Source organism: Neoarius graeffei, chromosome 19 (genome assembly GCF_027579695.1).
Source record: "Neoarius graeffei isolate fNeoGra1 chromosome 19, fNeoGra1.pri, whole genome shotgun sequence".
Classification (NCBI taxonomy): Eukaryota; Metazoa; Chordata; class Actinopteri; order Siluriformes; family Ariidae; genus Neoarius; species Neoarius graeffei.
In genome coordinates, this window is record NC_083587.1 from 20,630,282 (window position 1) to 20,658,169 (window position 27,888).

The following is a 27,888-nucleotide window of genomic DNA, read 5'->3' on the forward strand; positions in this document are numbered from 1 at the left end:
AGTCGTTCTACCAAAGAATGGTTAAAGAAGAGTAAAGTTAATGTTTTGGAATGGCCAAGTCAAAGTCCTGACCTTAATCCAATGGAAATGTTGTGGAAGGACCTGAAGCGAGCAGTTCATGTGAGGAAACCCACCAACATCCCAGAGTTGAAGCTGTTCTGTACGGAGGAACGGGCTAAAATTCCTCCAAGCCGGTGTGCAGGACTGATCAACAGTTACCGCAAACGTTTAGTTGCAGTTATTGCTGCACAAGGGGGTCACACCAGATACTGAAAGCAAAGGTTCACATACTTTTGCCACTCACAGATATGTAATATTGGATCATTTTCCTCAATAAATAAATGGCCAAGTATAATATTTTTGTCTCATTTGTTTAACTGGGTTCTCTTTATCTACTTTTAGGACTTGTGTGAAAATCTGATGATGTTTTAGGTCATATTTATGCAGAAATATAGAAAATTCTAAAGGGCTCACAAACTTTCAAGCAGCACTATATATATTTATTTTAGGGTGGGCCTTGTATGGGGTAAACTTTCATATTATTAATTCTGAAACTCTCACCCTTCAGATTTGTTTGGTTATGAAAGAAAACTGCCTACATTTGGAACATTTTGAATAATTATTAGAAGTTGCTCAAGCCTTCTGAAATATTGGACAACAGCATGTCAAATCAATACATCGTCCTGTTTGCAGTGCAGGTGTAAAGAATAAATGCTTGTCATAAATAATAATGTTTATTTATTATACTTGGGAAAAAATTATGGTAAACAACAAAACATTTTGAATAATGTACAAGTCATTGAGTTTTCTGGAGTGGCAAGGCAACAGAACAAAAAAAGTCCAGGTTTTCTAGGATTTTCAGTCACTGCATCAGTGTCACTTTATTCACACTGAGGAATTTTTCTCAGTGGTCTTGGACAACTTGAAGCAAATACTGTTTTTACTCTTCATTGGTGGTAAATCAGTGCATTGTATTCTTCGATCAGAGCCACCCCTCGTTCTGCTGTGTCATTAACAACCTTCAGATTTTGCACAGTCGTGAATACTGCCTTGTCGTCATCTCGGCCGTCCTACGATTCTGGATCAGCCTCAAACAAGCTTATTCAATGGTAGCTGCTACACTTGCCCGGACGGTCTTCTTTAAGATGTTGTGATGGTGAAAGAACACACTTATGGCCCTTTTCCACTACCCTTTTTCAGCTCGCTTCAGCTCACTTCAGCCCAACACGGCTCGCGTTTCGACTACCTCAAAACAGCACGACTCAGCTCGCTTCAGCCCTGCTTAGCACCCAAAACTCGCACGGTTTTGGAGTAGGGCTGAAGCGAGCCAAACCGAGCTGAGTGAGGCTGGGGGCGTGAGCAGACACTCCCCTGTGCACTGATTGGTGAGGAGGAGTGTCCTCACATGCCCACACATGCCCCGCGAGCACGCTGGGATCTGTAAACACCGTAAACCCAGAAGAAGAAGAATTACGAGAATTTCTTAAGCCTTATGCGCCTCGCCTCATCTATACGCTCTTGCCAGTATCTGTTGGCGTTGTCGGTGACAACAAGCCACAGAACCAAGACCAGCAACACTAACGACTCCATGTCTTCCATGTTTATTGTTTACTCTCCGGGTCGTGAGACTACCGCTTAAAAGATCACTGATGTCACTGTTTGCGCCGCTTAACGACATCACGTGATGTCCACCCACTTTCGCTAACTCCACCCAATGTGTCCACCCACTTCCAGCCAGCACGGTTCAGCGCGGTTGTAGTCAAAATGCAACTCCAACAGCCCCACTCAGCTCGACTCAGCACGGCACGGCTCAGCCCGACTCAGCCGCGTTTGTAGTGGAAAAGCGGCATAACAGTACTGTCTGTGCAACTGAGATCAGATCTTTTCTAATGCTTTAGTATTGATCTATTTCACTGACAGACAGACAGTAGTCGTCATGGAGACGTTTAAATGTTTTTTTTTAGTCAAAACAGTGTCAATACTGCCATTAAAAGAATACATTGCGAATGACTGACTATCAATCTATCATTTTAAATTTCAAGGTCATTGAGCAACCTCTAAATGTTTATATATTCCCTTAATTTTATTTAATTTACTGAAACATATTGATGGGGTGAGAATGGATAATTAAAGAGATCACAAAATAAGGACCACCCTAATATTTTACACACACACACACACACACACATATATATTATATATATATATATATATATATATATATATATATAAATAAACAAAAACAGTCCTGTGCAAAAGTCTTCGGCACATGTAAAATACTGCGGATCAAAAATGGCTTAAAAATAATTAAATTAAATCTTTCAACATATTAAAATAAATAAATAAATAAATAAATAAATAAATAACCCCCCTATAAACAGTCACCAGTAAGCCATCATAAATGAAACTAAGTCAGTATTTGGTGTGAGACGACCCTTTGCTTGATGAAAAAAAAAAGGTAGTCTGAGGTCCAGTGAGTGCAGTTTTATGCGGAAATGAGCTGTAGGTTTTACTGAGCGTCTTACAGAACCAGCCACAGTTCTTCTGGACACTTTATCACACTCGCTTCTTAAATTTGCACCAAAACCCAGCAGCCTTCATTATGTTTTCTTTTTTAATCTGAAAAGTTGTCTCTTATGTAATATGCTGCTCAGATACAAACTTTTTTCCCTGTAACATTTAATTTTGTGCTGGAAAATGAACATTTGGACTCCAAAATGTTTCTGTACCAACTCAATAATGTAGAAATCATAAAACAGAAATCTAAAAAAAAAGTTTGTATGAAAAAAAGGTGTAAGACTTTTGAACAGTGATATATATATATATATATATATATGAGTGATTCCACGCTTATGGGTACTGAAATGGGGACATGAACTTATTCACCTAAAACCATTTCTTTTTTTACCATCAGGTCACAAAACGTGTAATCTTTAATGAATGATATGTTAAAAGATAACTTTAATTTTCTGAGATGTAATAAAAACATATTTATATGCCAAAGTCAAGCCTATGAGTTCCAAAATGATGTCTGTTCCATTACTTCTGTTACGATTGTCCATCTCGCGTCTGTTACAAATTAATTACAATCTAGCTATATACCATGTTAATCTTATTGAAAGAATGTGTATGTTTATTCTACTACACATGTTTATTAATTATATTTGCTAAAACATCACCTTCCTATGTTTCAAAAAGTAATTCTACATTGTTAAAATTGAGAATATATATGTCCACAACACTTCTGTTACGTTCTGACTTTGGCATATAAATATGTTTTTATTACATCTCAGAAAATTAAAGTTATCTTTTAACATATCATTCATTAAAGATTACATGTTTTGTGATCTGATGGTAAAAAAAAGAAATGGTTTTAGGTGAATTTTTAAAAATAAGTTCATGTCCCCACTTCAGTACCCATAAGCGTGGAATCACTCATATATATATATATATATATATATATATATACACACAGACACACACACACACACACACACACACACACACAGTGGTGCTTGAAAGTTTGTGAACCCTTTAGAATTTTCTATATTTCTGCATAAATATGACCTAAAACATCATCAGATTTTCACACAAGTCCTAAAAGTAGATAAAGAGAACCCAGTTAAACAAATGAGACAAAAATATTATACTTGGTCATTTATTTATTGAGGAAAATGATCCAATATTACATATCTGTGAGTGGCAAAAGTATGTGAACCTCTAAGATTAGCAGTTAATTTGAAGGTGAAATTAGAGTCAGATGTTTTCAATCAATGGGATGACAATCAGGTGTGAGTGGTCACCCTGTTTTATTTAAAGAACAGGGATCGATCAAAGTCTGAGCTTCACAACACATGTTTGTGGAAGTGTATCGTGGCATGAACAAAGGAGATTTCTGAGGACCTCAGAAAAAGCGTTGTTGATGCTCATCAGGCTGGAAAAGGTTACAAAACCATCTCTAAAGAGTTTGGACTCCACCAATCCACAGTCAGACAGATTGTGTACAAATGGAGGAAATTCAAGACCATTGTTACCCTCCCCAGGAGTGGTCAACCAATAAAGATCACTTCAAGAGCAAGGCGTGTAATAGTCAGCAAGGTCACAAAGGACCCCAGGGTAACTTCTAAGCAACTGAAGCCTCTCTCACATTGGCTAATGTTAATGTTCATGAGTCCACCATCAGGAGAACACTGAACAACAATGGTGTGCATGGCAGGGTTGCAAGGAGAAAGCCACTGCTGTCCAAAAAGAACATTGCTGCTCGTCTGCAGTTTGCTAAAGATCACATGGACAAGCCAGAAGGCTATTGGAAAAATGTTTTGTGGACGGATGAGACCAAAATAGAACTTTTTGGTTTAAATGAGAAGCGTCATGTTTGGAGAAAGGAAAACACTGCATTCCAGCATAAGAACCTTATCCCAACTGTGAAACATGGTGGTGGTAATATCATGGTTTGGGTCTGTTTTGCTGCATCTGAGCCAGGATGGCTTGCCATCATTGATGGAACAATGAATTCTGAATTATACCAGCGAATTCTAAAGGAAAATGTCAAGACATCTGTCCATGAACTGAATCTCAAGAGAAGGTGGGTCATGCAGCAAGACAATGACCCTAAGCACACAAGTCATTCTACCAAAGAATGGTTAAAGAAGAATAAAGTTAATGTTTTGGAATGGCCAAGTCAAAGTCCTGACCTCAATCCAATTGAAATGTTGTGGAAGGACCTGAAGTGAGCAGTTCATGTGAGGAAACCCACCAACATCCCAGAGTTGAAGCTGTTCTGTACGGAGGAACGGGCTAAAACTCCTCCAAGCCGGTGTGCAGGACTGATCAACAGTTACCGGAAACGTTTAGTTGCAGTTATTGCTGCACAAGGGGGTCACACCAGATACTGAAAGCAAAGGTTCACATACTTTTGCCACTCACAGATATGTAATATTGGATCATTTTCCTCAATAAATAAATGACCAAGTATAATATTTTTGTCTCATTTGTTTAACTGGGTTCTCTTTATCTACTTTTAGGACTTGTGTGAAAATCTGATGATGTTTTAGGTCATATTTATGCAGAAGTATAGAAAATTCTAAAGGGTTCACAAACTTTCAAGCACCACTGTGTGTATATAGATAGATAGATAGATAGATAGATAGATAGATAGATAGATAGATAGATAGATAGATAAACACGCACACACACATACACACACATGAGATTCAGTAACTTTTCTCACATATACAGCTATTAAATTGTATGAGTATATACTGTATATCTCATTTCTTTATTGTGTGTGTGGTATGTGTGTTTACATATTTATCACATTACACCTATAATCCATTTAACAATCTCGCTGTTAACAAAACAAACGGATAACAGAGAAAACAAAAAAACTTCCTACAGACTGTAATGAAAACAACAGTAAACAGTCTGGCGCATGTGCGCACACACACTCCTCCCTCACACACACTTTCACACATGCACTTGTCTGACCATCTGAACACTTTCCACGGCAGTGCGTGCCAATCCCATGCCAAATGTTGGCTCATTTCTAACATCCATGACCAAAGTTAGCATACCACCCTCCGGCCCCACCCACTTCTGGAGCCTATAGTCGCTATCTGATCTCAGAACAGACCCCAATCTGAGATCAGACTCACTAAAGGATCTGCAATATCTATCCTCAGATCACCCGGAGTAAAGTGCATGTTTCCTGAACAACTGTGTGTGTGTGTGTGTGTGTGTGTGTGTGTGTGTGTGTGTGTGTGTGTGTGTGTGTGTGTGTGTAGTTTTTAGTTGTTTATCTGTTAAATCAGGAATTCCACCTCACAGCCACCTTTCCAGTGAAAAGGGAGGGCAAAACATAAAACACAAAAGGGATGAACAGATGAGACAGCGCTGAAAGATCAGCCAAGTGTATGGGATTAAAGTGGTGTGGGGGGGGCTGGATGGTGAAAGAATAACTGTTACGTCTTAAACCATAAGCGTTTCCACTTCCTCTCTCCTTTCACACTCTCTCATTCTGACATGGTCGCGTCTTTAATCATTTGAGATAAAGCAAGTTTTCCTACCTAGTGGACTATTTTCAGTTCATCAGCTTTCAAAACTTAATGAAGGGTCCTGTGGAATCAATGGCTTTGATTCAAGATTACGCATCACTGAAACATCATTACAGAAAATGCAACGGCCAAATGATTGTTACTCAGCCAGTGTTCATGGGTCTGGTGGACCTGCTGCATTTTGGTGTTTTACAACCCCGATTCCAAAAAAGTTGGGACAAAGTACAAATTGTAAATAAAAACAGAATGCAATAATTTACAAATCTCAAAAACTGATATTGTATTCATAGTAGAACATAGACAACATATCAAATGTCGAAAGTGAGACATTTTGAAATTTCATGCCAAGTATTGGCTCATTTGAAATTTCATGACAGCAACACATCTCAAAAAAGTTGGGACAGGGGCAATAAGAGGCTGGAAAAGTTAAAGGTACAAAAAAGGAACAGCTGGAGGACCAAATTGCAACTCATTAGGTCAATTGGCAATAGGTCATTAACATGACTGGGTATAAAAAGAGCATCTTGGAGTGGCAGCGGCTCTCAGAAGTAAAGATGGGAAGAAGATCACCAATCCCCCTAATTCTGCGCCGACAAATAGTGGAGCAATATCAGAAAGGAGTTCGACAGTGTAAAATTGCAAAGAGTTTGAACATATCATCATCTACAGTGCATAATATCATCAAAAGATTCAGAGAATCTGGAAGAATCTCTGTGCGTAAGGGTCAAGGCCGGAAAACCATACTGGGTGCCCGTGATCTTCGGGCCCTTAGACGGCACTGCATCACATACAGGCATGCTTCTGTATTGGAAATCACAAAATGGGCTCAGGAATATTTCCAGAGAACATTATCTGTGAACACAATTCACCGTGCCATCCACCGTTGCCAGCTAAAACTCTATAGTTCAAAGAAGAAGCCGTATCTAAACATGATCCAGAAGCGCAGACGTCTTCTCTGGGCCAAGGCTCATTTAAAATGGACTGTGGCAAAGTGGAAAACTGTTTTGTGGTCAGACGAATCAAAATTTGAAGTTCTTTATGGAAATCAGGGACGCCGTGTCATTCGGACTAAAGAGGAGAAGGACGACCCAAGTTGTTATCAGCGCTCAGTTCAGAAGCCTGCATCTCTGATGGCATTAGTGCGTGTGGCATGGGCAGCTTACACATCTGGAAAGACACCATCAATGCTGAAAGGTATATCCAGGTTCTAGAGCAACATATGCTCCCATCCAGACGACGTCTCTTTCAGGGAAGACCTTGCATTTTCCAACATGACAATGCCAAACCACATACTGCATCAATTACAGCATCATGGCTGCATAGAAGAAGGGTCCGGGTACTGAACTGGCCAGCCTGCAGTCCAGATCTTTCACCCATAGAAAACATTTGGCGCATCATAAAACGGAAGATACGACAAAAAAGACCTAAGACAGTTGAGCAACTAGAATCCTACATTAGACAAGAATGGGTTAACATTCCTATCCCTAAAGCTGAGCAACTTGTCTCCTCAGTCCCCAGACGTTTACAGACTGTTGTAAAGAGAAAAGGGGATGTCTCACAGTGGTAAACATGGCCTTGTCCCAACTTTTTTGAGATGTGTTGTTGTCATGAAATTTAAAATCACCTAATTTTTCTCTTTAAATGATACATTTTCTCAGTTTAAACATTTGATATGTCATCTATGTTCTATTCTGAATAAAATATGGAATTTTGAAACTTCCACATCATTGCATTCCGTTTTTTTTTCACAATTTGTACTTTGTCCCAACTTTTTTGGAATCGGGGTTGTAAATTCAACACAAACAATTTTACATTAAATACTTAAAAGATGTTTACTTCACCCCAATTACAAGCAATATACGAGCAGCATATATGGTTAAAAGAAAAATGAAAACAGGTCCCACAGACCCAAACACCATACAAGGGTTAAGTGCACTTTAATATTTAACTGCTTCAAAGCCAAGTTATAATGATATAAATCAACACACACACACACACACACACACACACACACAATTCTGATAATATACATTTTTATATCACAGTCTTTTTTCTTTCTTAAAAAAAGTATATACTCGATTCTACTTGGTGTAATGTAATACGCTTGGGCTAAGGCCATGGTTTAAACCATTATTTTTATTATGTTCTACATGTATTTCAACTTTTTTTTATAATAGCAAAAATTATCTATTATATTGTTGCGATTCCATATACATCATTTTCCTGGTAATGTGTACGCTCACAAGGGTTAACTCCCACTATTTCATTGGAAGGGTGTGCAAATTTTTGCACAACCAGCACACGTGAGGAAACAAGTGTCCTCTTAAACATCTTAAACTCCGTATATATTTAGTCAGAAGACGTGATCATTTGGTTTCCTTGTGTTTTTCTGTGTAGTGTTTTTTTTTTTTGGATAAATCACATTGGTAAAAGAAAGAAAAACAAACAGAAACCACCAATCAGATTCTTTGAGGGTTCCTTGAACAGTTAGGCAGTCCTTAGCAAACTCAACTTGGAAATCTTAATCAATGAAGAACTCTTAATGTTCACTCTGTCTGCAGTGGTACAACATTACAGCCTCATTAATATTCAAATATATTCAAATGTATGCACATGTTCATATTTTACATTAAAGTGAAATGCTGTGATTTAGACAGATTTTGGCATGTAGATGTGTAGGAAGTGTAAGAAATGTTTACTGATGAGGATGTGTAGGTGGATTTAACACATCATGCAGTGGTGTGTGTGTGTGTGTGTGTGTGTGTGTGTCTGTGTGTGCGTAAGGGAAAACAGTGTGTAGGTGATTAGCTGGTGCGAAAGAAAGCGGTGAGGGCAGCTATAATCCATCACAATGTCATTACTATGAACACTTTGTGTGGTTTCGCACATCCTTGCACACCACACACACACACTTCTCAACCTTGCGTAGCCGAACGCTCCATTTTTGGACACTGCTAGCGAGCGTGTTTCATGATCCAAGTTAAATGTTATTTTCAGCAACTTCGGGGCTGGGAACAGACTAAAATACATGTTCACACAAACGTAACACACAGGGGAAAACAATAAAGTGTGTACGCACACACACACACACTGGTACAGCGTCTGGTGGACGTGTTCTCAACCTCTTTGCATCTTATCAGCTTTATATTTAGAGTGACGAAGGAAAAAAATTCACACACACACGCACCGGACCTACTGGATACATACACACTTTTGAACACACACACACCCACACACACACTTGTGAGAAGTTAATGCCAACTGCTGTGACATATCACCAGTCGCCTTCTTCATTCAAAGCCAGTGTCAGATTACAATCATGCCCTTTTCCACACAAAGCAGTGGCAGGTCTCAAACACACACACTGCTGTGGGGTATTTCCATGAACTTGAGTGTAAGCACCGCTAAATAATTTTTCCTTCGTTCATCGTCAGTAAGCAGTAAGTTTTATCCTGATCACCGTGTCAGTGGATTCGGAATCAAACACGTCGGGACGTGATGGTACAGAAAAATAATCAACTTTTGGCATGGTAACTGTAAATCCTCACCACAATATGTGTGTGTGTGCGCATGTGAGAGATGGTCATCAGAAAATGAAAGTAGAGGTCTGCGCAGGACAGAATTTTTAGTCCCGCTCCCGCCCGCTCCCGCAAAGAATTATGATTTTCAGTCCCGCTCCCGCCTGCCATATTTTGTCCCACTCCCGCCCGCAAATCCCGCATGATGCAGACGTTCGCGTTATTTCTCACGAAAGTTATTGTCATTGGCTTGGGGAATTAAACATGCTAAGCTTAGCTGAGCTCTCCACTGACCGATCCTTCATTTATTGTAAGGATATTGTTTAGACTCTGACATTCTGCTGACACATTCCAAGTTGAGCGCTGCATGCGCTCATGACTGACAGCTCTCGCTTTGCGCACTCGCACTCCCACTTCCGAGTCTGTGGCGTTATGATTCCAACCGCGATTTCATTCTCCTCTCATATGAAGTGCTGCGCAACCACAACCAGCTCCTCAAATTATACACATATATAACACATATGTCTATTTCTAGCTTTAAATTGAACAATCTGTGCGATACACAGTCCTTTTTAATACTAGTTAATACTTTTTAATACTTTTTAAAATACTTTTTAATACTTAGGACTAATACTTTTGACTTTTTAACGGTAAATGTACCTCTTTTTAAAGCAGCACTTACTTCTGAAGCACTGTGAGCTTCACTAGAGGAGCTCTGCTCTTCTGCCATGATCGGAGATCTCAAACACAGAAGAGCGGAAAGGAATCGGAAACCTACGCAAGATTAGACCACATCCGCAAATTTAGGCATCTTAAAATGTTTTTATTAATGCCAAATAAAATATCCAGCACAAATTATATACGATAGACATAAATTAATAATTTATACATTTTATTTTAAACACGTTTTTAGTTAGTGGGACTGTAGCTTATCACCTCTCCCACCCGCTCCCGCATTGTGCACTCCCCCTCCCGCCCGCGCCCGCAACGAGCTTTCAAAATTTGTCCCGCGCCGCACTGCTTTGCGTCGGGTCCCGCGGGTCCCGCGGGAGTGCAGGGCTCTAAATGAAAGTCTTCAACAAAAAACAAAAATCTGAAAGAACCGGAACAGATTTGTTTGGACAAGAACAACTGTATGTGTTACAAGGACAGCAGCTGTGTGAAGGGCTTGTCAGCTCTGTGTGTGTGTGTGTGTGTGTGTGTGTGTGTGTGTGTGTGTGTGTGTGTGTGTGTGTGTGTGAGAAAGACAGCAGATTGACAGATGGAACCTGTCGCACAGTCTTCATCATTGGCTGCCATGTTTACCCAGGAGGCTTTGCTGCCAGAATGCGTTTTGACGAAATGGAGCAGAAAAAACAGATCATGTTACTGCTCATTCATCTCTCACACATATACAGATGCATCTATTAAAATGTATGTATGTGTGTGTGTGTGTGTGTGTGTGTGTGTGTGTGAGATGAGTTTCACTCCCACCAATGCTATTCTCAACTCAACTCTCTGTAAAGTAATGACTGCTTCTGCTAATACACTGTACACAGTGCAATGTGTGTGTACATGTCCTGTAGAAATACACACAACTGTGTGTGTTTGTAAGTAAATGTGTGTGTGTGTGTGTGTGTGTTTAATAGTGAGAGCTCCATCTCAGTGCCTTTCATCATGCTCTCCCAGATGACACCAGACACTTTAATTACCTTCACCTGCACAAAGAAACAAAGGAACACACCCACCTCTGTACGCCACACCCTGCTTTCTAACACACACACACACACACACACACACACACACACACACTACTCACATCCAGAGAGTCTTCATTGACGATGATGAGGGACATGCCGTGTGACACCAGTCTGCAGGAATAACCTAAAATACACAGAGATCATGTTACTGCACGTTAATGTAGGTTTGTTGATTGTGTCCTTCACCATGTCAACCTCCGTTTCACTGTAACCCTTTACACAATTAAAGGAGATGTTCAGTTAAAATAAAAAACTGAAAAAAAAAGGATGCAAAAGCAGTCGGGAGGGGAGGTGTGCGATGCAGCATGACGCAAAGTGAATTAGTTTTTTATATCCGCACCACCTGCTGTGTGCTATTCTGCTTATACCATAGCGATTTACCAAAAACGACAACGTTTAATGTATTGATGAATGACCTGTTGTACATTTTAACTATTAGATTTAATATTGGAGAAAACATCGTCTGAGAGACATCTCCTCTGTCCGGAGGACTTTCCAATGCTCTGAAACTTTACAAAGCACTAGAACAGTTATAAAGCGCTTACACTCGAGACTCCTTCCTTTCATTTAAAATTCATTTCTCCTTAAAAAATAAAAATAAAAATAAATAAATAAAATCACCACATCAACAATGACTGCATTCGCTCAAATCTTGGGCATGCAATGATATATCGAGTGACGATAAATCACAATACAAATTTATGATGATTTGAATCAATGAAATAAAAAACGGATTGTGATCTTTATCAGGCTGTGTAATCTCCTAGTTTTTCCGAATGGTGACGGTGTTGTTTAGGAAGCAGAGGACACAATAAATGTACAATAGCGGGAATGCACGTGATGTCACTGTAGGCGGAAGTAACACAGCACTAATGCTGCAAAAACAGATCTAAAATGGGAAAGAGCTGTTGTGTGACTGACTGCACAAACAGATTTAACAAGAAATCAGAGCTCTCTTTTACAGACTGCTGAAAGATAACGAAAAGAGAAGCAAATGGAGGGAGAACGAACGTTTATAAAAGTTTAAGAAAAGACGCATTTATTATTAACTATCGCTTTTAATAAAAGGAATGTTTTAGTTAACAGGCCGTTATATTTTACTCCGACCTTTACAAATGTGTGTACATAATTATTGTTCATTATTACTAAAATGAAACACAAGCTTTTTTTTATTTATTTAACAAAAGGAATATTTAAATTGATAAAGAATAGGAAAATAAATGCTGCATTTTTTTTTTGTTAATACAATTTTCTTCATTTAAATACATTTCAAAAACATTGTGGGAAAATTGAATCTTGAACCCAATATCCCAAATCGAATTGAATTGTGAATTGGGTGAATCATTACATGCCTATCGAATCAATCAGAGCGAGAAGCCACACGGAGCTGATATTGTGATACCTGTCTGTTGTAATAGTCTAAACTAAAGCGTCGGCTACAATTAGACACATTATTAGATTTTAGAATGTTTAACCCTTTTCTTAGTCAAGTTTAACCAATAATGATAATATATCTAATAGTTTTTCTTGATCATATGCATTTTTTGAGATCACATTTATGAATATTGATAGCACTCTCACACACACACACACACACACACACCGATATTGATGGCAGTCTCCTGTTTGTCTCCGGTCAGCACCCAGATCTTGATGTCGGCCCTCATGAGAGTGGAGATGGTCTCAGGGACCCCCGCCTGCAGACGGTCCTCTATAGCCGTGGCTCCGAGCAACAACAAGTCCTGTGGGAGAGAAAAGAGAGAAAGCTATAAAAAGTGACAGAAAAAGTACATACTAGTGTGATCTATACAGACTGACTTTCTATATTACACAACAGCACAGCTGACTTCACAAGTCTGCTTGGTCAGAAAGTGTTGATTAATTTTCTCTCAGTCAAACTGCAGCTGTGGAAGTAGCTCCGGCCAAAATTTAAACCACATGTTTATGGTATATTAATGGGCTGGTTCGAATACGTTATCGTTTCTATAGTAACAACTCATTCGAAGTGACTAAAATTTGGCATATAAGGTGAAAATTCAAATTCGGTGCAAATTTCTTGAAACTGCCCTCCTTGAATTCAGAATTGAATTCAAGGAGGGCAGTTTATCTGTTCTTGAGATATTACAAATTAAAGATTGAAAAAACGGCTTAATTCTGAGAAAACTGCCGTAATATTCTGTCTGAGGGTCACATGGTCCAAAATGGGCCTCATTAACCAATGAGATCAAACGTTTTTTCTTAATCACTTTTCTATTTTTCAAGATATTTACATGGAAATTGTCAGGTACACAGATGGTTGTATACCGAATACAAAGTTTTAAAAATTTGTAAAAACAAATGATGCAAATTAGTATTTAAATCAGTGTTAATTATGCTAATTAGATAAAACCATTAAACTGGTACACCCTGTTCTTCAAAGTTTCACCAAATGGCTTTATTTGTGCAATATAAAGCTGATCTTCTCATCTCATCTCATCTCATTATCTCTAGCCGCTTTATCCTTCTACAGGGTCGCAGGCAAGCCGGAGCCTATCCCAGCTGACTACGGGCGAAAGGCGGGGTACACCCTGGACAAGTCGCCAGGTCATCACAGGGCTGACACATAGACACAGACAACCATGTGAAAGCTGATCTTAACTCTCATTTATGCATCACAAAGAAGGAGAAATCAACGTTAATTATAAAATCTGCATAAATAAGCACTGAATGTCGTTCACACCTACCATTCTCTATCAAAATAAAAACGTAATAAAAGATTATTTCTAATCCCCTCTTTGTGCTCTGTAGGCCTTTGTATTTCTAAGTAGACCCTAATAGTGTTTATATGAAAGAACATAAACGATTATTTCGATTAATATTCACAGCTTTCAAGGCGAACCTCGAAAAAACTGTGTGATCCACGTCCAATAAACAATTCCAGTTAACTGACTTGAAATTGACACTCGCATTTCTGACTTCCGGATTTTTTAAAATCTCATTCCGACCACTAAGATCTCAATATTTTTCATCAAAACAACTAAAGTTATATTCTAAAATAGTTATTTATTTACAGGAATCAGTTTGATTTGAAAAAATAAGTAGGTAAAGCTATGAAAACTCACTTCAAAGTCTCCTGTGAAGCATAACAGCAAAACTAGCTGACAGAAAATTTTGCTGAATCCTTCATCAGAAACAGTGAGAGCGAGAGAACATCCCTATAAAAGTTATCTGATTGATATTCATGGGTAATCCAGTCGGAAACCAATCAGGAGAGAAAGAAAGAGAGCCTGAGCACTTTCCCGTGACTCCCAAAGCACCGGCAGTTTCCCGATGTCCTGCAAGCAGAGAGTGAACTCTGTTGTACCGACTTCAACCTGCCGTTACTCCCAAAGTACTGAACAGATCTTAACCAGATACATTTCTTTGGAAAGCAGAGAGAAGCTTTTTAATGAGCGTATTCACGACAGAAAATATTCAAGAGTTAAACAGTGACAGATTTGAAAACTCAGATGAGCGTCTGTGTGGATAATTTTCACAGCACAGCCAGCGAGCGTCTGATCTGCCTAGTAAAAAATACGCTGCGGATTTAAAAAGATGTATGAATTACTTTAAGGTTTTTTTTTTGGACAGAGATGTTTATTTAACAATTACGGAAGCACTCTCCAGTGTCGGTACTTTTTCTGCTACAAGAAAAAGTCTTCAGAACAGAACAGCTTGCACATAACAAGCTGTGTTTTTTTCCTTATTAAGAAAGACTAATCATAGCTGCTATAATGCAAATGAGAACCGCAACTGACTCATTTCCACAATGTTAAATGTAATTATTCTTTAATAAATGTAATATTGACAGATTGCTGTGTTTAAACAGTGTAATTGTGGTGGTAAGCGTAACGCTGCTTCATCACACCACCCCCACTGCTGATTATTTTCCTATAACAGCATGACACAGTGTTTTATTCCTCACTTAATGCTCCAATATCAGTGTCTTGTCTCTTCTGCTTTGCAATCATTCTTTGTCCTTGGTATGTGTGTGCGCGCGCATGGGAAACAGAACGAGAGAAAGAGTGTGTATGTTGGTAACATGGTGGTGTTGCTGATTTTAGCTTTATGAGGCTCTTGGCAGACTGGTGCAGGTAATTATCCCTGCTGTGGTCTAAACCCTCTAAACCCCCCACCCATCAAGTGCTCATCAGGGATCTGGGAAGAAGTTCTAATGCGTACACACACACACCAACCAATAACCTCCATCCTCGGATGTGATGTGTGTATGTATAAAGGATCAGGGAGAGAGTGTGAAGTACAGTAAGTGTCTTTTCAGCTGAGTGAGCGCACTTCCTTCCTTCCTTCCTTACTCTAGAGCTGGAACTCCTGTTACAGATACATAACACCACAGCGCCCTCTGCTGGCCATAGGCTTAAAAAAAAAAGAGTTATCTCAGTGAACACAAACAATTTCCAAAATGTTGACAAGTCAAAGCTTAATATAACATCTGTTTAACTCATAATGTGAAAGTAAGGTTAATAATATAACTTGGATTACACATTTTTTCAGTTTTACTCAAATTAGAAGGTGCAAAAATGAGTACACCCCACAACAAAAACTACTCCATCTAGTACTTTGTATGGCCTCCATGATTTTTAATGACAGCACCAAGTCTTCTAGGTGTGGAATGAACAAGTTGGCGACATTTTGCAACATCAATCTTTTTCCATTCTTCAACAACGACCTCTTTTAGTGACTGGATGCTGGATGGAGAGTGATGCTCAACTTGTCTCTTCAGAATTCCACAAAGAAAATAATTTCTTTACACCACAAAGGTGAAGGCTACAAGAAGATCAGCAAAGCTTTACTTATCAGTCAGAATACTGTAGCAAAAGTGGTACAAACATTTAAGAAAGATGGAACTGCAACCATCTCACAGAGACGTCCAGGTCGTCCACGGAAGTTAACACCTCGACAGGAGCGTCTTCTGATGAGAAGGGTTGAAGAAAATCGGCATGCGAGTTCACTGCAGTTATCTAAAGAAGTAGAAAGCCAAACTGGGGTGACTATTTCCTGTGACACAATACGGCGTACACTGCAGAGGAATGGCATGCATGGATGCCATCCATGAAAGAAGCCTTTCCTAAAGCCCAGGCACAAAAAAGCCCGCCTAGAGTTTGCCAGGGCCCGTGCTGACAAAGATGAAGACTATTGGGACTCTATACTGTGGAGTGATGAGACCAAGATAAATGTTTTTGGAACTGATGGCTTCAAAACCGTATGGCGTCGCAAAGGTGAGGAATACAAAGAAAAACGCATGGTGCCTACAGTGAAACATGGTGGTGGCAGTGTCCTTATGTGGGGCTGCATGAGTGCTGCTGGTGTCAGGGAGCTGCATTTCATTGATGGCATCATGAATTCATAGATGTATTGCTCTATACTGAAAGAGAAGATGCTACCATCACTCCGTGCCCTTGGTCGTCGTGCACTTTTCCAACACACATCTAAGGCCACTGTTGGATTTCTGAAGAAGAACAGGGTGAAAGTGATTCAGTGGCCAAGCATGTCTCCTGATCTGAACCCAATCGAACACCTATGGGGAATTCTGAAGAGACAAGTTGAGCATCACTCTCCATCCAGCATCCAGTCACTAAAAGAGGTCATTGTTGAAGAATGGAAAAAGATTGATGTTGCAAAATGTCGCCAACTTGTTCATTCCATGCCTAGAAGACTTGGTGCTGTCATTAAAAATCATGGCGGCCATACAAAGTACTAGATGGAGTAGTTTTTGTTGTGGGGTGTAATCATTTTTGCACCTTCTAATTTGAGTAAAACTGAAAAATGTGTAATCTAAGTTATATTATTAACCTTACTTTCATGTTATGAGTTAAACAGATGTTATATTAAACTTTGTCTTGTCAACATTTTGGAAATTGTTTGTGTTCATTGAGATATTGTTTAAAATGTTACTTTTCAAAGGGGGTGTACTCATTTACGCTCAGCACTGTATATAGAGCAACTTTCTCAATCAACAGATGTCAGCTGACTGATTTAGACCCAGTTCAGTGTTACACAGGATTGAGGATTGAACTTCCTGAGTTCTTGAGGAAATATTTTATCAGAGGTGATAAACATTTGTAAAAACTGGCCATAGTTCAACGACTTATCAATCATATGCACGTGAAAGCAGGACATTGGACCAGAGACTCGCTACAGTGCAATTCTGATCATGTCTCAACAAATATAATCTGCCTTTACCACGATACCTCCCGAAAAGGTCTGTGCTATCACCATGAACTAAGGGGTGTGGCTCAGCTGACTGAAAGCATCATGCCATGCTTTCCATGTGCACCACCAGCTTTTTCTCAGCAAGTGTCGCTGGTTAGATACCTTCTCCAGCAGCTCGTAGCATTCCTCCAGTTTCTGTGCTCGGTCTTTCAAGACTGTGCTCACACGATTATACTCCTTCAGCCACTCCTGATACGCGCCCTCCTCCAGATCCACGTATGCAAAGCACAGAGTCCGTAAACCTGCCAACACACACAAACATGGACACTGACAAGCATGGGATTACACAGACAAGCAGTGTGGAGTCAAAGGTGGAGGAAGACGGGTGACCAGTGAAAGATGTTCATACCTTCAGTGGCAAACTGTTCGAGGTGAGCTATGGTCAGGTCTTTATACTGGGAGGCTTCATTCAGTCGCTCGAAGATCACGTTATCCTGCAACATGGGGACGAGATCACAACTCCGAGCTGTGTCGTGAAATCGGCGAGAGTGTTTCGGTGTGTGTGTGTGTTTGAAAACTCACTGCTCCCTTGCAGAACAGGCGCAGTTTTCCTGCTGGAGTTCGCACCACCACTGACATGCGCTTTCGGTTGCTGTGACAGAGAAAACAGTGGGTAAAGAGGTAAAAGAGGTGTGTCTTCTCTCACAGTCAGTCCTTGTGATGACGGAGTGGCCTTGATGCCTGTCGGTTACAGTGATGGAGGTGTGGCCTCTGTGCCTGACATTTCCATGTACATTTGTTGGACCGTTGTCTCAGAACCACTTTAAATTATATAACATACTATATAGAGGATATTACACACACAGCCAGGCAAAGATATGATGTTTATCTTCGAGTGCCAAATGTACATATCATGAGTAAGGGAAGAGAATAAGTAAAAATATTTTCAACACAAGAAGATAAACTTCATATCTTCGCACCACCGTGTAATGTTCTTTATATTATATGGACACATCAAAATCATTTTAATTTTGAACCAATTTGCCAAGTTGACAATACGCATCAAGTCAGCGGGTAAACACTGGGAGTGACATCATCAGAGTGAAATAAATAGTGATTACTATACATCACGGGCGATTGCTCTAAGACAACGAGGGAGGCTCAGCCTCCTCTAAAAATGATGAACATCGTGTAGGATGAATTGCGCTAGGCTTATGTTATAGCCGACCTTATAACATTGTTATTTCAGATCCAGAATCACAGAAATATATGTGCTCAACCCACTACAGTGCGAAATCATTCCGTTATAACTTTCCCCAGTTCGCCTAATGTGTGCGTGAGTTTTTCCCCCTCATGACAGCGCGATGCAGCCCAGCCTCAGTGGATTGGGAGCTATGTGCTTGTCAATCTCAAAATGCAAGATGATTATTGGACAAATACTGCGAAAACGCCCGCCCATGGAGTCTCACGGACTCCCAGCCTCAGTGGACTTCAACGGCATTTGGGAGCTACAGTAAATCCTCTAATACTGGCCTGTATTCCATTACTGGCTGGGACTCTAATATTGGCCGGTCTCGCTGTCGGAGGAGGTAAATAATGGCCGGACTCTAATACAGGCCGGGGCTATAACCAACGATGTTTCTGAGATCATAGTGGCCTTACACAATCGTTCCGATCTGAAAGACAATTGTGATCAGTGGCGCCGCCAGGCGTATGGCCGTACGCACTAGGCGTACCTTGGGGAGAGAGATATTTTTTTTAAATTATAATTGTTACCTGAATGCTTTGGCAATGCAACATAATTTGAGAAAGAGAGAGAGAGAGAGAGAGAGAGAGAGAGAGACACGTGTGTGTGCCAGCGCATTTGTGTGCTTCAGGAGTGGGCGGGGTGTGCGTGACCAAGAAAGCTCATTGGTCAATGCAGATATACTTTTCTTGCACCACTGAGATTCTCTCCAGTTTTGAGAAACGGAGACAGACAATCGTCAGTAGTCAGAGCTTGTGCGAGAATTTATTGAGAAGCGAGTCAAAAATGAGTAAACGAACCCTGAAACAAACGAGCTTGTTTCAGACTTTTACGCAAAAGTCCAAAAGCAGTGATCCAGGGGTGTCATCTGCTTGCCAGTCCTCTCCAGTATCCGCTAGTAACACGGCACCAGCAGCTTCCACTTAGCCTACGTCAAATAAAATGTCGCTGTGATGGCAGAACAGTTTCCGTTAACTTTTTATCCCATTTTTTCAAAACTTTGTTTTGCAAGTCGGTTTGGCCAAGATTGCAGCCTGTGTTGTCTTTTTTTTTCGTATTGCCGTGCAGAAAAATTGCAGCTGCTGGAAAGGATGTCTGAATTACCGGTATTTGTTGATAATGTTCTGTATACCGTTATGGTAACTGTACTTTTTCAATAAATAAACCTATTTTATAGGTTCAAATAGACACAAAATCTCGTTTTTATTCATTCCACTGGTAGTCTGTTTTGCTCAAATAGAAATAGAGGCCTGCCTCTAATTCTGGCCTCCTTCCAATAATGGCCTGGACCAAGATGCACTTGAGTGAAATAAAGGCCCCGGCCTATATTAGAGGATTTATGGTATGCGCTTTTCAATCTCAAAATGCAAGATGGTTATTGGACAAATACTGCGAAAACGCCCGCCCACGGACTCCGAGCCTCACATGGGAGGGACATGGCAGTTTCCGCGAGGAGACTGGTGATTGGTGAAAGCGGCCGGATATTTTCTTTGATTGACAGCTCGTTTCAACTATAGACAGGCAGCGGTACAGTGTTGCCAGATTGGGCGGTTTTAAGTGCATTTTGGCGGGTTTTGAACATATTTTGGGCTGGATAACGTCAGCAGTATCTGGCAACATCAGTTCAGTCCCATGCGGATTCGCAAGTGCTGTGGTGTATTGTAAGAGATCAGCTTACATTTCGATTTCATTCATTACATACGGTTTCTACCAGCTTTTTTAGTTTGTATATATTTTCATTGTAAATAAAGTGTAAATATAGTGTTGTCAAGTTTGCTATCTTAGTTCCAGAAATTTCGTTTATTTGAGTGACTGAACTTGAACTTGAGGGGGCTAGTCAGCTAGCAAGAAAGTTGCGCACGGATGCCAAGCATTGCTGATTTAATTTTGGCGAAGCCATTTGCCAGTCTTCCTTTCGAGGAAAAAATTAAAATTAAAGAGCAGGGTAGACCAACGCCTCAAATTGACTTGGTGAAAAAGGTAGGGAATAATACTCGTTCCTTTCAGCTCTCCTGGTACGAGAAAGTGAATTGGCTAACAGCAAGCGGCCCACATCAACAACAGTAAATAGGCTACTTTAGTAATGTCATGGATGGACCAAAAATATAGAATCTATTTAAAATGTTTATGCTGAGTATATTATATTGGAATATATATTTTTCTGGATATGAATTAAACACAGCTACAATTTGGAAAACATTTTTAAACAAAAACACAGCCGAGGTCAATTTTTAAACAACATGCCACAATTTTAAAATATAAAATGTTAAAATATACCCCTCCCCCCAACACCACCATCATGTATATTGGACAGTAGGCTAATGGGCCAAAAGAACCTGTTATTTCACAGTTTGTGACGCTGCCAACAATCAGCCAGATCAGAGGCAAGAGTATGGGCAAAACTGATGTGTTTTTTCTTTTAAAATCTGGAAATATCGTAACCGACCAGCCTCCCCTGTTTGAAAGACTACCAGCCGCCACTGCTATACATCCAGGACACTTTTTCCATGGAATAAAAACATGTGTTCTATTCCCTTCTAGTGGGTTTGATTGATTTGGTTTGACAGCATGGAAGGTAACTGGACTGCTGCGCTAACAGCACCGAATCGCATGTAAGCTAGCATTGGCCTTTGAGAATGCTGATATGAAGAGAGTGTATGTATAATAATAATAAATATTGGCTGGCTTTTTTTTGCGGCATATCAGATATCTTCCATTCAGCTACTCATCTTCGACTCGTTCAATATCACACTAGCTGAATGGAATATATTTGATATACCACTCAAAATCAGCCGATATTATTTCATTATTATACATCCAGGACACTTTTTCGATGGAATAAAAACACGTGTTCTATTCCCTTCTAGCGGGTTCCATTCATTTGGTTTGACAGCATGCAATATTGTTAGCATATTGCTTATCCTACGTGTATTACGTCACTCTACCCAATGGAGAATGAGCGTTGAATATGGTTTACGATATTGCATGGCTGTCGAGACAACATGACGTCACATATTGGAGACGTAAAACTCCCGCGCGATGGTGACAATTTGTAAACAAACATGGCCGCCAGGTTTGCTTCATTAAATATGGAAGATTTTTGAGAGAATTTTGGCTGCCAGATCACTCCGTTATGTGTAGCTGTCGATTTTAAAAGTAACTAAGTAAATTACACAGGGAAAATAATAAATCATAATAATATTATTCGGTTTGACCGCGCTAGCATTGGCTTTCGCTAACACTACACTGGCTGGAAGGTATCTGGACTGCTGCGCTAACAGCACCGAATCGCATGTAAGCTAGCACTGGCCTTTGAGAATGTTGATATGAAGAGAGTGTATGTATAATAATAATAATAATAAATATTGGCTAGCTTTTTTGTGGTATATCAGATATCTTCCATTCAGCTACTCATCTTCGACTCGTTCAATATCACACTAGCTGAATGGAATATATCTGATATACCACTCAAAATCAGCCGATATTATTTCATTATTATACATACAGGACACTTTTTCGATGGAATAAAAACACGTGTTCTATTCCCTTCTAGCAGGTTCCATTCATTTGGTTTGATCGCATGCAATATTGTTAGCATATCGCTTATCCTACGTGTATTACATCACTCTACCCAATGGAGAATGAGCGTTGAATATGGTTTATGATATTGCACGGTAGTTAAGACATGACATCACACACCAGAAATGTAAAATTTCGCACTAGCGAGCGACTGTGACAATCTGTGAACAAATATGGCTGCCAGGTTTGCTTTGTTAAATACGGAAGATTTTGAGAGGATTTTGAAAGAGAAAGATGCACTGAACACCCAAAAGGAATGTGTATGGAAAAAAAATAATATTGGCTGGCTTTTTTCGTGGCCCATCAGATATATTCCGTTCAGCTACTCGTCTTCGACTCATTCAGTATCATGCTAGCTGAATGGAATATATTTGATATACCACTCAAAGCCAGCCAATATTATTTAAATATCTCACTCAGATTCGTGATGTATTTCGTATGAAAAATGCGAGTTTTTCAACATGGGAAGATAAACTTCATATCTTCAAGCCAATGTGTGATTTTCTTTTTATTATATAGATACAAACAAAAAAGTACCCAAATTTATCAAAACAAAATTCATCGATTTCCTCACGAGTGACATGTAGAGATTTGCGTCATGGTTTTGGTTCTCCATGTCCCGGATGGAGCTCGGATGAAAAATACAAGTGGTGTATTTTCCAGTAAAACACTCGTGTCCATATAATTAGGCAGATCAGGCGCTCGCTGACCGTGCTGTGAAAATGAGTGTCTGCATGCACAATTTAAGTTTCCAAATCTGTCATTGCTTAACTCTTGAATATTTTCTGTCATTAAAAATCTTATAATCTCTGCTTTCCAAAGAAATGTATCTGGTTAAGATCTGCTCAGTACTTTGGGAGTAACGGCAGGCTGAAGTTGGTACAACAGAGTTCACTCTCTGCTCGCGGGACGTCGGGAAACTGCCGGTGACTTCATGGGAAAGCGCTCAGGCTCTCTTTCTCTCTCTCCTGACCGGTTTCTGACTGGATTACCCGTGAATATCAATCAGATAACTTTTATAGGGATGTTCTCTCGCTCTCACTGTTTCTGATGAAGTATTCAGCAAAATTTTCCGTCAGCTAGTTTTGATGTTATGATTCACGGGAGACTTTGAAGTGAGTTTTCATAGCTTTACCTACTTATTTTTTCAAATCAAACTGATTCCTGTAAATAAATAACTATTTTAGAATATAACTGGAGTCGTTTTGATGAAAAATATTGAGATCTTAGTGGTTGGAATGAGATTTTTAAAAACTGGAAGTCGGAAACATGAGTGTCAATTTCAGTTCAGTTAACTGGAATTGTTTACTGGACGTGGATCAGACAGTTTTTTCGAGGTTTGCCTTGAAAGCTGTGAATATTAATCAAAATAATAATTTATATTCTTTCATATAAACACTATTAGGGTCTACTTACAAATACAAAGGCCTACAGAGCACAAAAAGGGGATCAGAAATAATCTTTTATTACGTTTTTATTTTGATAGAGAATGGTAGGTGTGAACGACATTCAGTGCTTATTTATGCAGATTTTATAATTAACATTGATTTCTCCTTCTTTGTGATGTATTAATGAGAGTTAAGATCAGCTTTATATTGCACAAAGCCATTTGGTGAAACTTTGAAGAAGAGAGTGTACCGATTTAACAGTTTTATCTAATTATCATAATTAGTACTAATTAAATACTAATTTGCATCATTGGGTTTTAATAAGTTTTTCAAACTTTGTATTCGGTATACAACCATCTATGTGCCTGACAATTTCCATGTAAATATCTTGAAAAATAGAAACGGTATTAAGAAAAAACGTTTGATCTCATTGGTTAATGAGGCCCATTTTGGACCATGTGACCCTCAGACAGAATATTACCGCAGTTTTCTCAGAATTAAGCCGTTTCTTCAATCTTTGATTTGTAATATCTCAAGAACGGATAAACACATTTTAATTCTGTAAAAAGTATGTTGTTCTGCATTCAGTTATGAATTCAAAGAGGGCAGTTTCAAGAAATTTGCACCGAATTTTCACCTGATATGCCTAATATAATATATGCACATACATACTATATAAACACCATATATACAGTAGCATTTATACTGTATATAGCGTTTATATAGTATACACACGATTACTGTATATGATAACTTGGTTTGCTGCATCCTTACCTGGAAAATTCAAGCACATTAAGCAGCTCATAAGTCAATTCTTTTCCACGCTGTTTCAAACAAAACACACAACTGTCACAAATACGACAAAAAGCATTTTTCCATATAGATATATACAGTACACTCATTCATTTGTGGTGTGAGAACACACTGACCGCTTCGATGATGACTGAATGTGGAGTTCTTGCTGTAAACACAAAGCCCAGGCCTTTTGCACCTTTAACCAACGCTCCCTCATCTAAACACAACATGAGCATATAATCACCAAACCACACAAAACAGCACGCATTACAAAGTCCAGCATTAATAGAAGTCCTGTCTGGATTAATAATATCATGGTGTAAGGGACTGGGTATTTGTTGGGGTCTAGGGCTTGACCGATACATCATTAATAAATCTGTCTGAGGTTCAGGTTTGGTGTCAGTGGAAATCATGCGAATAAATAAATTTCATGTTGGAAACCATCAAACGCACTGGGTGGTGACGTACGTCTGATGATGCTCCCATGCAGACCAAAATCTGTGCAGAATGTGAGGTCAAAGACGTGTATCAAAAAGTTGGAGTAGTGGCCTTTACACACCAAGGGTATTTTTTCATGCGATGAATTCATGAATATATGTGTCGCGCCACCGGATTTTTTTTTTATACCAGATGCGCCGTTTACAGAATGTGTAGAAACGGTGTTGAAAAGCGTGCGATATTTTGCACCATTTTCGCTGGCTGGTCCAGTAACTATCAACGAATAATCACCTCAATAGCGCCCCTACGGGATACATTTACCACTTTTAACATCATCAACGACTGAGACAAGTCTTGATCTTCCTTCTGCCATAAAAATCAGCAAATGACATTTTGATTTGGAGTGAAAATGCGTTGATCATGCGAGCGCAGTTTTCGCGCAACATTCGCTTGGCGGCGCTAATAGTTCACCACGTGTTTTCTTGACCTTCCGAGCAGCATTTTGTGGTCTGTTGTTCAACAAATCTGGGAAATTCGCCAATAATCTACAGTCGAGATTATCTCCTGATGGATTCTCAAAGTTCTGTATTGTTTGTAGTCGGTGCCTGGAGAACGGACCATTTTGGGTCGGGACCATTTCCTGCATACGGAGGCTTGGTACTGTAATGCAGCAGGTAGAACTCAAAATCTGTAATCTGAGCATCTGGTATGAAAATCTGGTGGACTGACACTTTTTTCTCAAACTGTTATTATCATGAGCATCTTCCCACAGAAAGCAAATATTATGTAGCGGGAAAAAAAACCCAACAAAAAAAAAACCACCCAGACGTTTTTTCCACAACCAGGTTTATTTTTTTGAGCTTTCAAATCACAAATAATCACATCAGCCAATCATGCTGTGCGGAATGGACAGGTGATGTCCGCTGGAAAAAACAGCCTCGAATGAAGTGGCGAGCTTCTGCTACGCTAGCAGTCACTCACATCTGGGAGGTGAGTGGCTATATTTCACCCATGAACACAACACCATGAGCGTTGCTTTCTTTCTTGCTGCCCAACATCTCATCTCTCAGCTTCCACTCTTGAACGAGATTATAAAACCGTCTTCTCCGTTCCAACAATGGATGTACCCAAAACTTTGTCTTTTTTGAGAGCATGTCTATAATTACTGTATTAGTCTGTCTTTTCATCACTACTAGACAACTATCATTCACTCAGGACAATAAGGACAGTCACGGCAGGAAACGAGCATGAAATAGAACAAGAAATATTTTTACAAATCACCTCATACACAAATTTTTCACATTTTTGCATCGTAATTTTGTCTCATTGCCAGTGTGTCTGTATAGTAGATGCAGGATTTCCTTTGCAAGAGAGAAAAAAAACCCCTCACGATTACGGATCAATTTATTTTAAATTAGATACAGTGTCTTGCAGAAAAGTATTGATCCTCCTTGTTGTTTGTCCTGTTCTGTCGCATTACAAGCTGGAATTAAAATGGATTTTTGGAGGGTTAGCACCATTTGATTTACACAACATGCCTACCACTTTAAAGGTGCAAATTGTTGCCTTGTTGTGACACAAACAATAATTAAGATGAAAAAACAGAAATCTGGAATGCACAGAGGTATTCACCCCCCAAAGTCAATACTTTGTAGAGCCACCTTTTGCTGCAATTACGTCTCTTGGGGTATGTCTCTATTAACTTAGCACATCTAGCAAAACTGCTCCAACCTCCTTCAAAGTTAGATGGGTTGCGTTGGTGTACAGCAATCTTCAAGTTATGCCACAGATTCTCAATTGGATTGAGGAATGGCCTAATCATAGCGCAGACCAAGACATTCAAATGTTTCCCTTTAAACCACTCCAGTGTAGCTTTAGCAGTATGTTTAGGGTCATTGTCCTGCTGGAACGTGAACCTTCGTCCCAGTCTCAAACCTCTGGCCGACTCAAACAGGTTTTCCTCCAGAATTGCCCTGTATTTAGTGCCATCCAGCTTTCCTTCAGTCCTGACCAGCTTTCCTGTCCCTGCAGATGAAAAATATCCCCACAGCATGATGCTGCCACCACCATGCTTCACTGTAGGGATGGTGTTCTCAGGGTGTTGGGTTTGTGCCACACATGGCGTTTCCCATGATGGCCAAAAAGATCAATTTTAGCCTCATTTGACCAGAGAATCTTCTTCCATGTGTTTGGGGAGTCTGCCACATGCTGTTGGGCAAACTCCAAACGTGTTTTCGTAAGCAATGACTTTTTTCTGGCCACTCTTCCATAAAGCCCCACTTTGTGGAGTGTACAGCTTAAAGTGGTCCTATGGACAGATACTCCCATCTCCGCTGTGGATCTTTGCAGCTCCTTCAGTGTTATCTTTGGTGTCTTTGTTGCATCTCTGATTAATGCCCTCCTTGCCCAGTCTGTGAGCTTTGGTGGGCGGCCTTCTCTTGTCAGGTCTATAGTGGTGCTATATTCTTTCCATTTTGCTATAATGGATTTAATGGTGCTCCCTGGGATATTCAAAGTTTGGGATATTTATGACCCAACCCTGATCTATACTTCTCCACAACTTTGTCTCTGACCTGTTTGGAGGCTCTTTGGTTTTCATGTTGCTTGCTTAGTAGTGTTGCAGAGTCAGGGTCCTTCCAGAACAGGTTGATTTATACAGACATCATGTGACAGATCATGTGACACTGATTGCACACAGGTGGATCTTAATCAACTAATTATGTGACTTATGAAGTGAATTGCTTGGACCAGCTCTTATTTAGGGGTTTCATACGAAAGGGGGTGAATACCTATGCACACTCCAGATTTCTGTTTTTTTTTCCATCTTAATTATTGTTTTATTGGGACACAAACAATAATTTGCACCTTTAAATTTGTAGGCATGTTGTGTAAATCAAATGGTGCTAACCCTCCAAAAATCCATTTTAATTCCAGCTTTTAATG

The 27,888-nt window shown here is 39.7% G+C and overlaps 1 protein-coding gene across 9 annotated transcripts in view; it reads right to left on the reverse strand.

Moving 5' to 3' along the window:
- Positions 1 to 27,888, reverse strand: part of atp8a2 (ATPase phospholipid transporting 8A2) — a 133,639-nt gene that overhangs the window by 38,653 nt on the left and 67,098 nt on the right. For all 9 annotated transcript variants that reach the window (XM_060899835.1, XM_060899840.1, XM_060899836.1 and 6 more), the window contains 7 exons: positions 24,642 to 24,724; positions 24,487 to 24,536; positions 18,082 to 18,151; positions 17,909 to 17,993; positions 17,662 to 17,801; positions 12,914 to 13,052; positions 11,370 to 11,434 (listed from right to left, as the gene is read on the reverse strand). In XM_060899835.1, the coding sequence (XP_060755818.1) occupies positions 11,370 to 11,434; positions 12,914 to 13,052; positions 17,662 to 17,801; positions 17,909 to 17,993; positions 18,082 to 18,151; positions 24,487 to 24,536; positions 24,642 to 24,724 (632 nt within the window). The remainder of the gene's footprint in view (positions 1 to 11,369; positions 11,435 to 12,913; positions 13,053 to 17,661; positions 17,802 to 17,908; positions 17,994 to 18,081; positions 18,152 to 24,486; positions 24,537 to 24,641; positions 24,725 to 27,888) is intronic.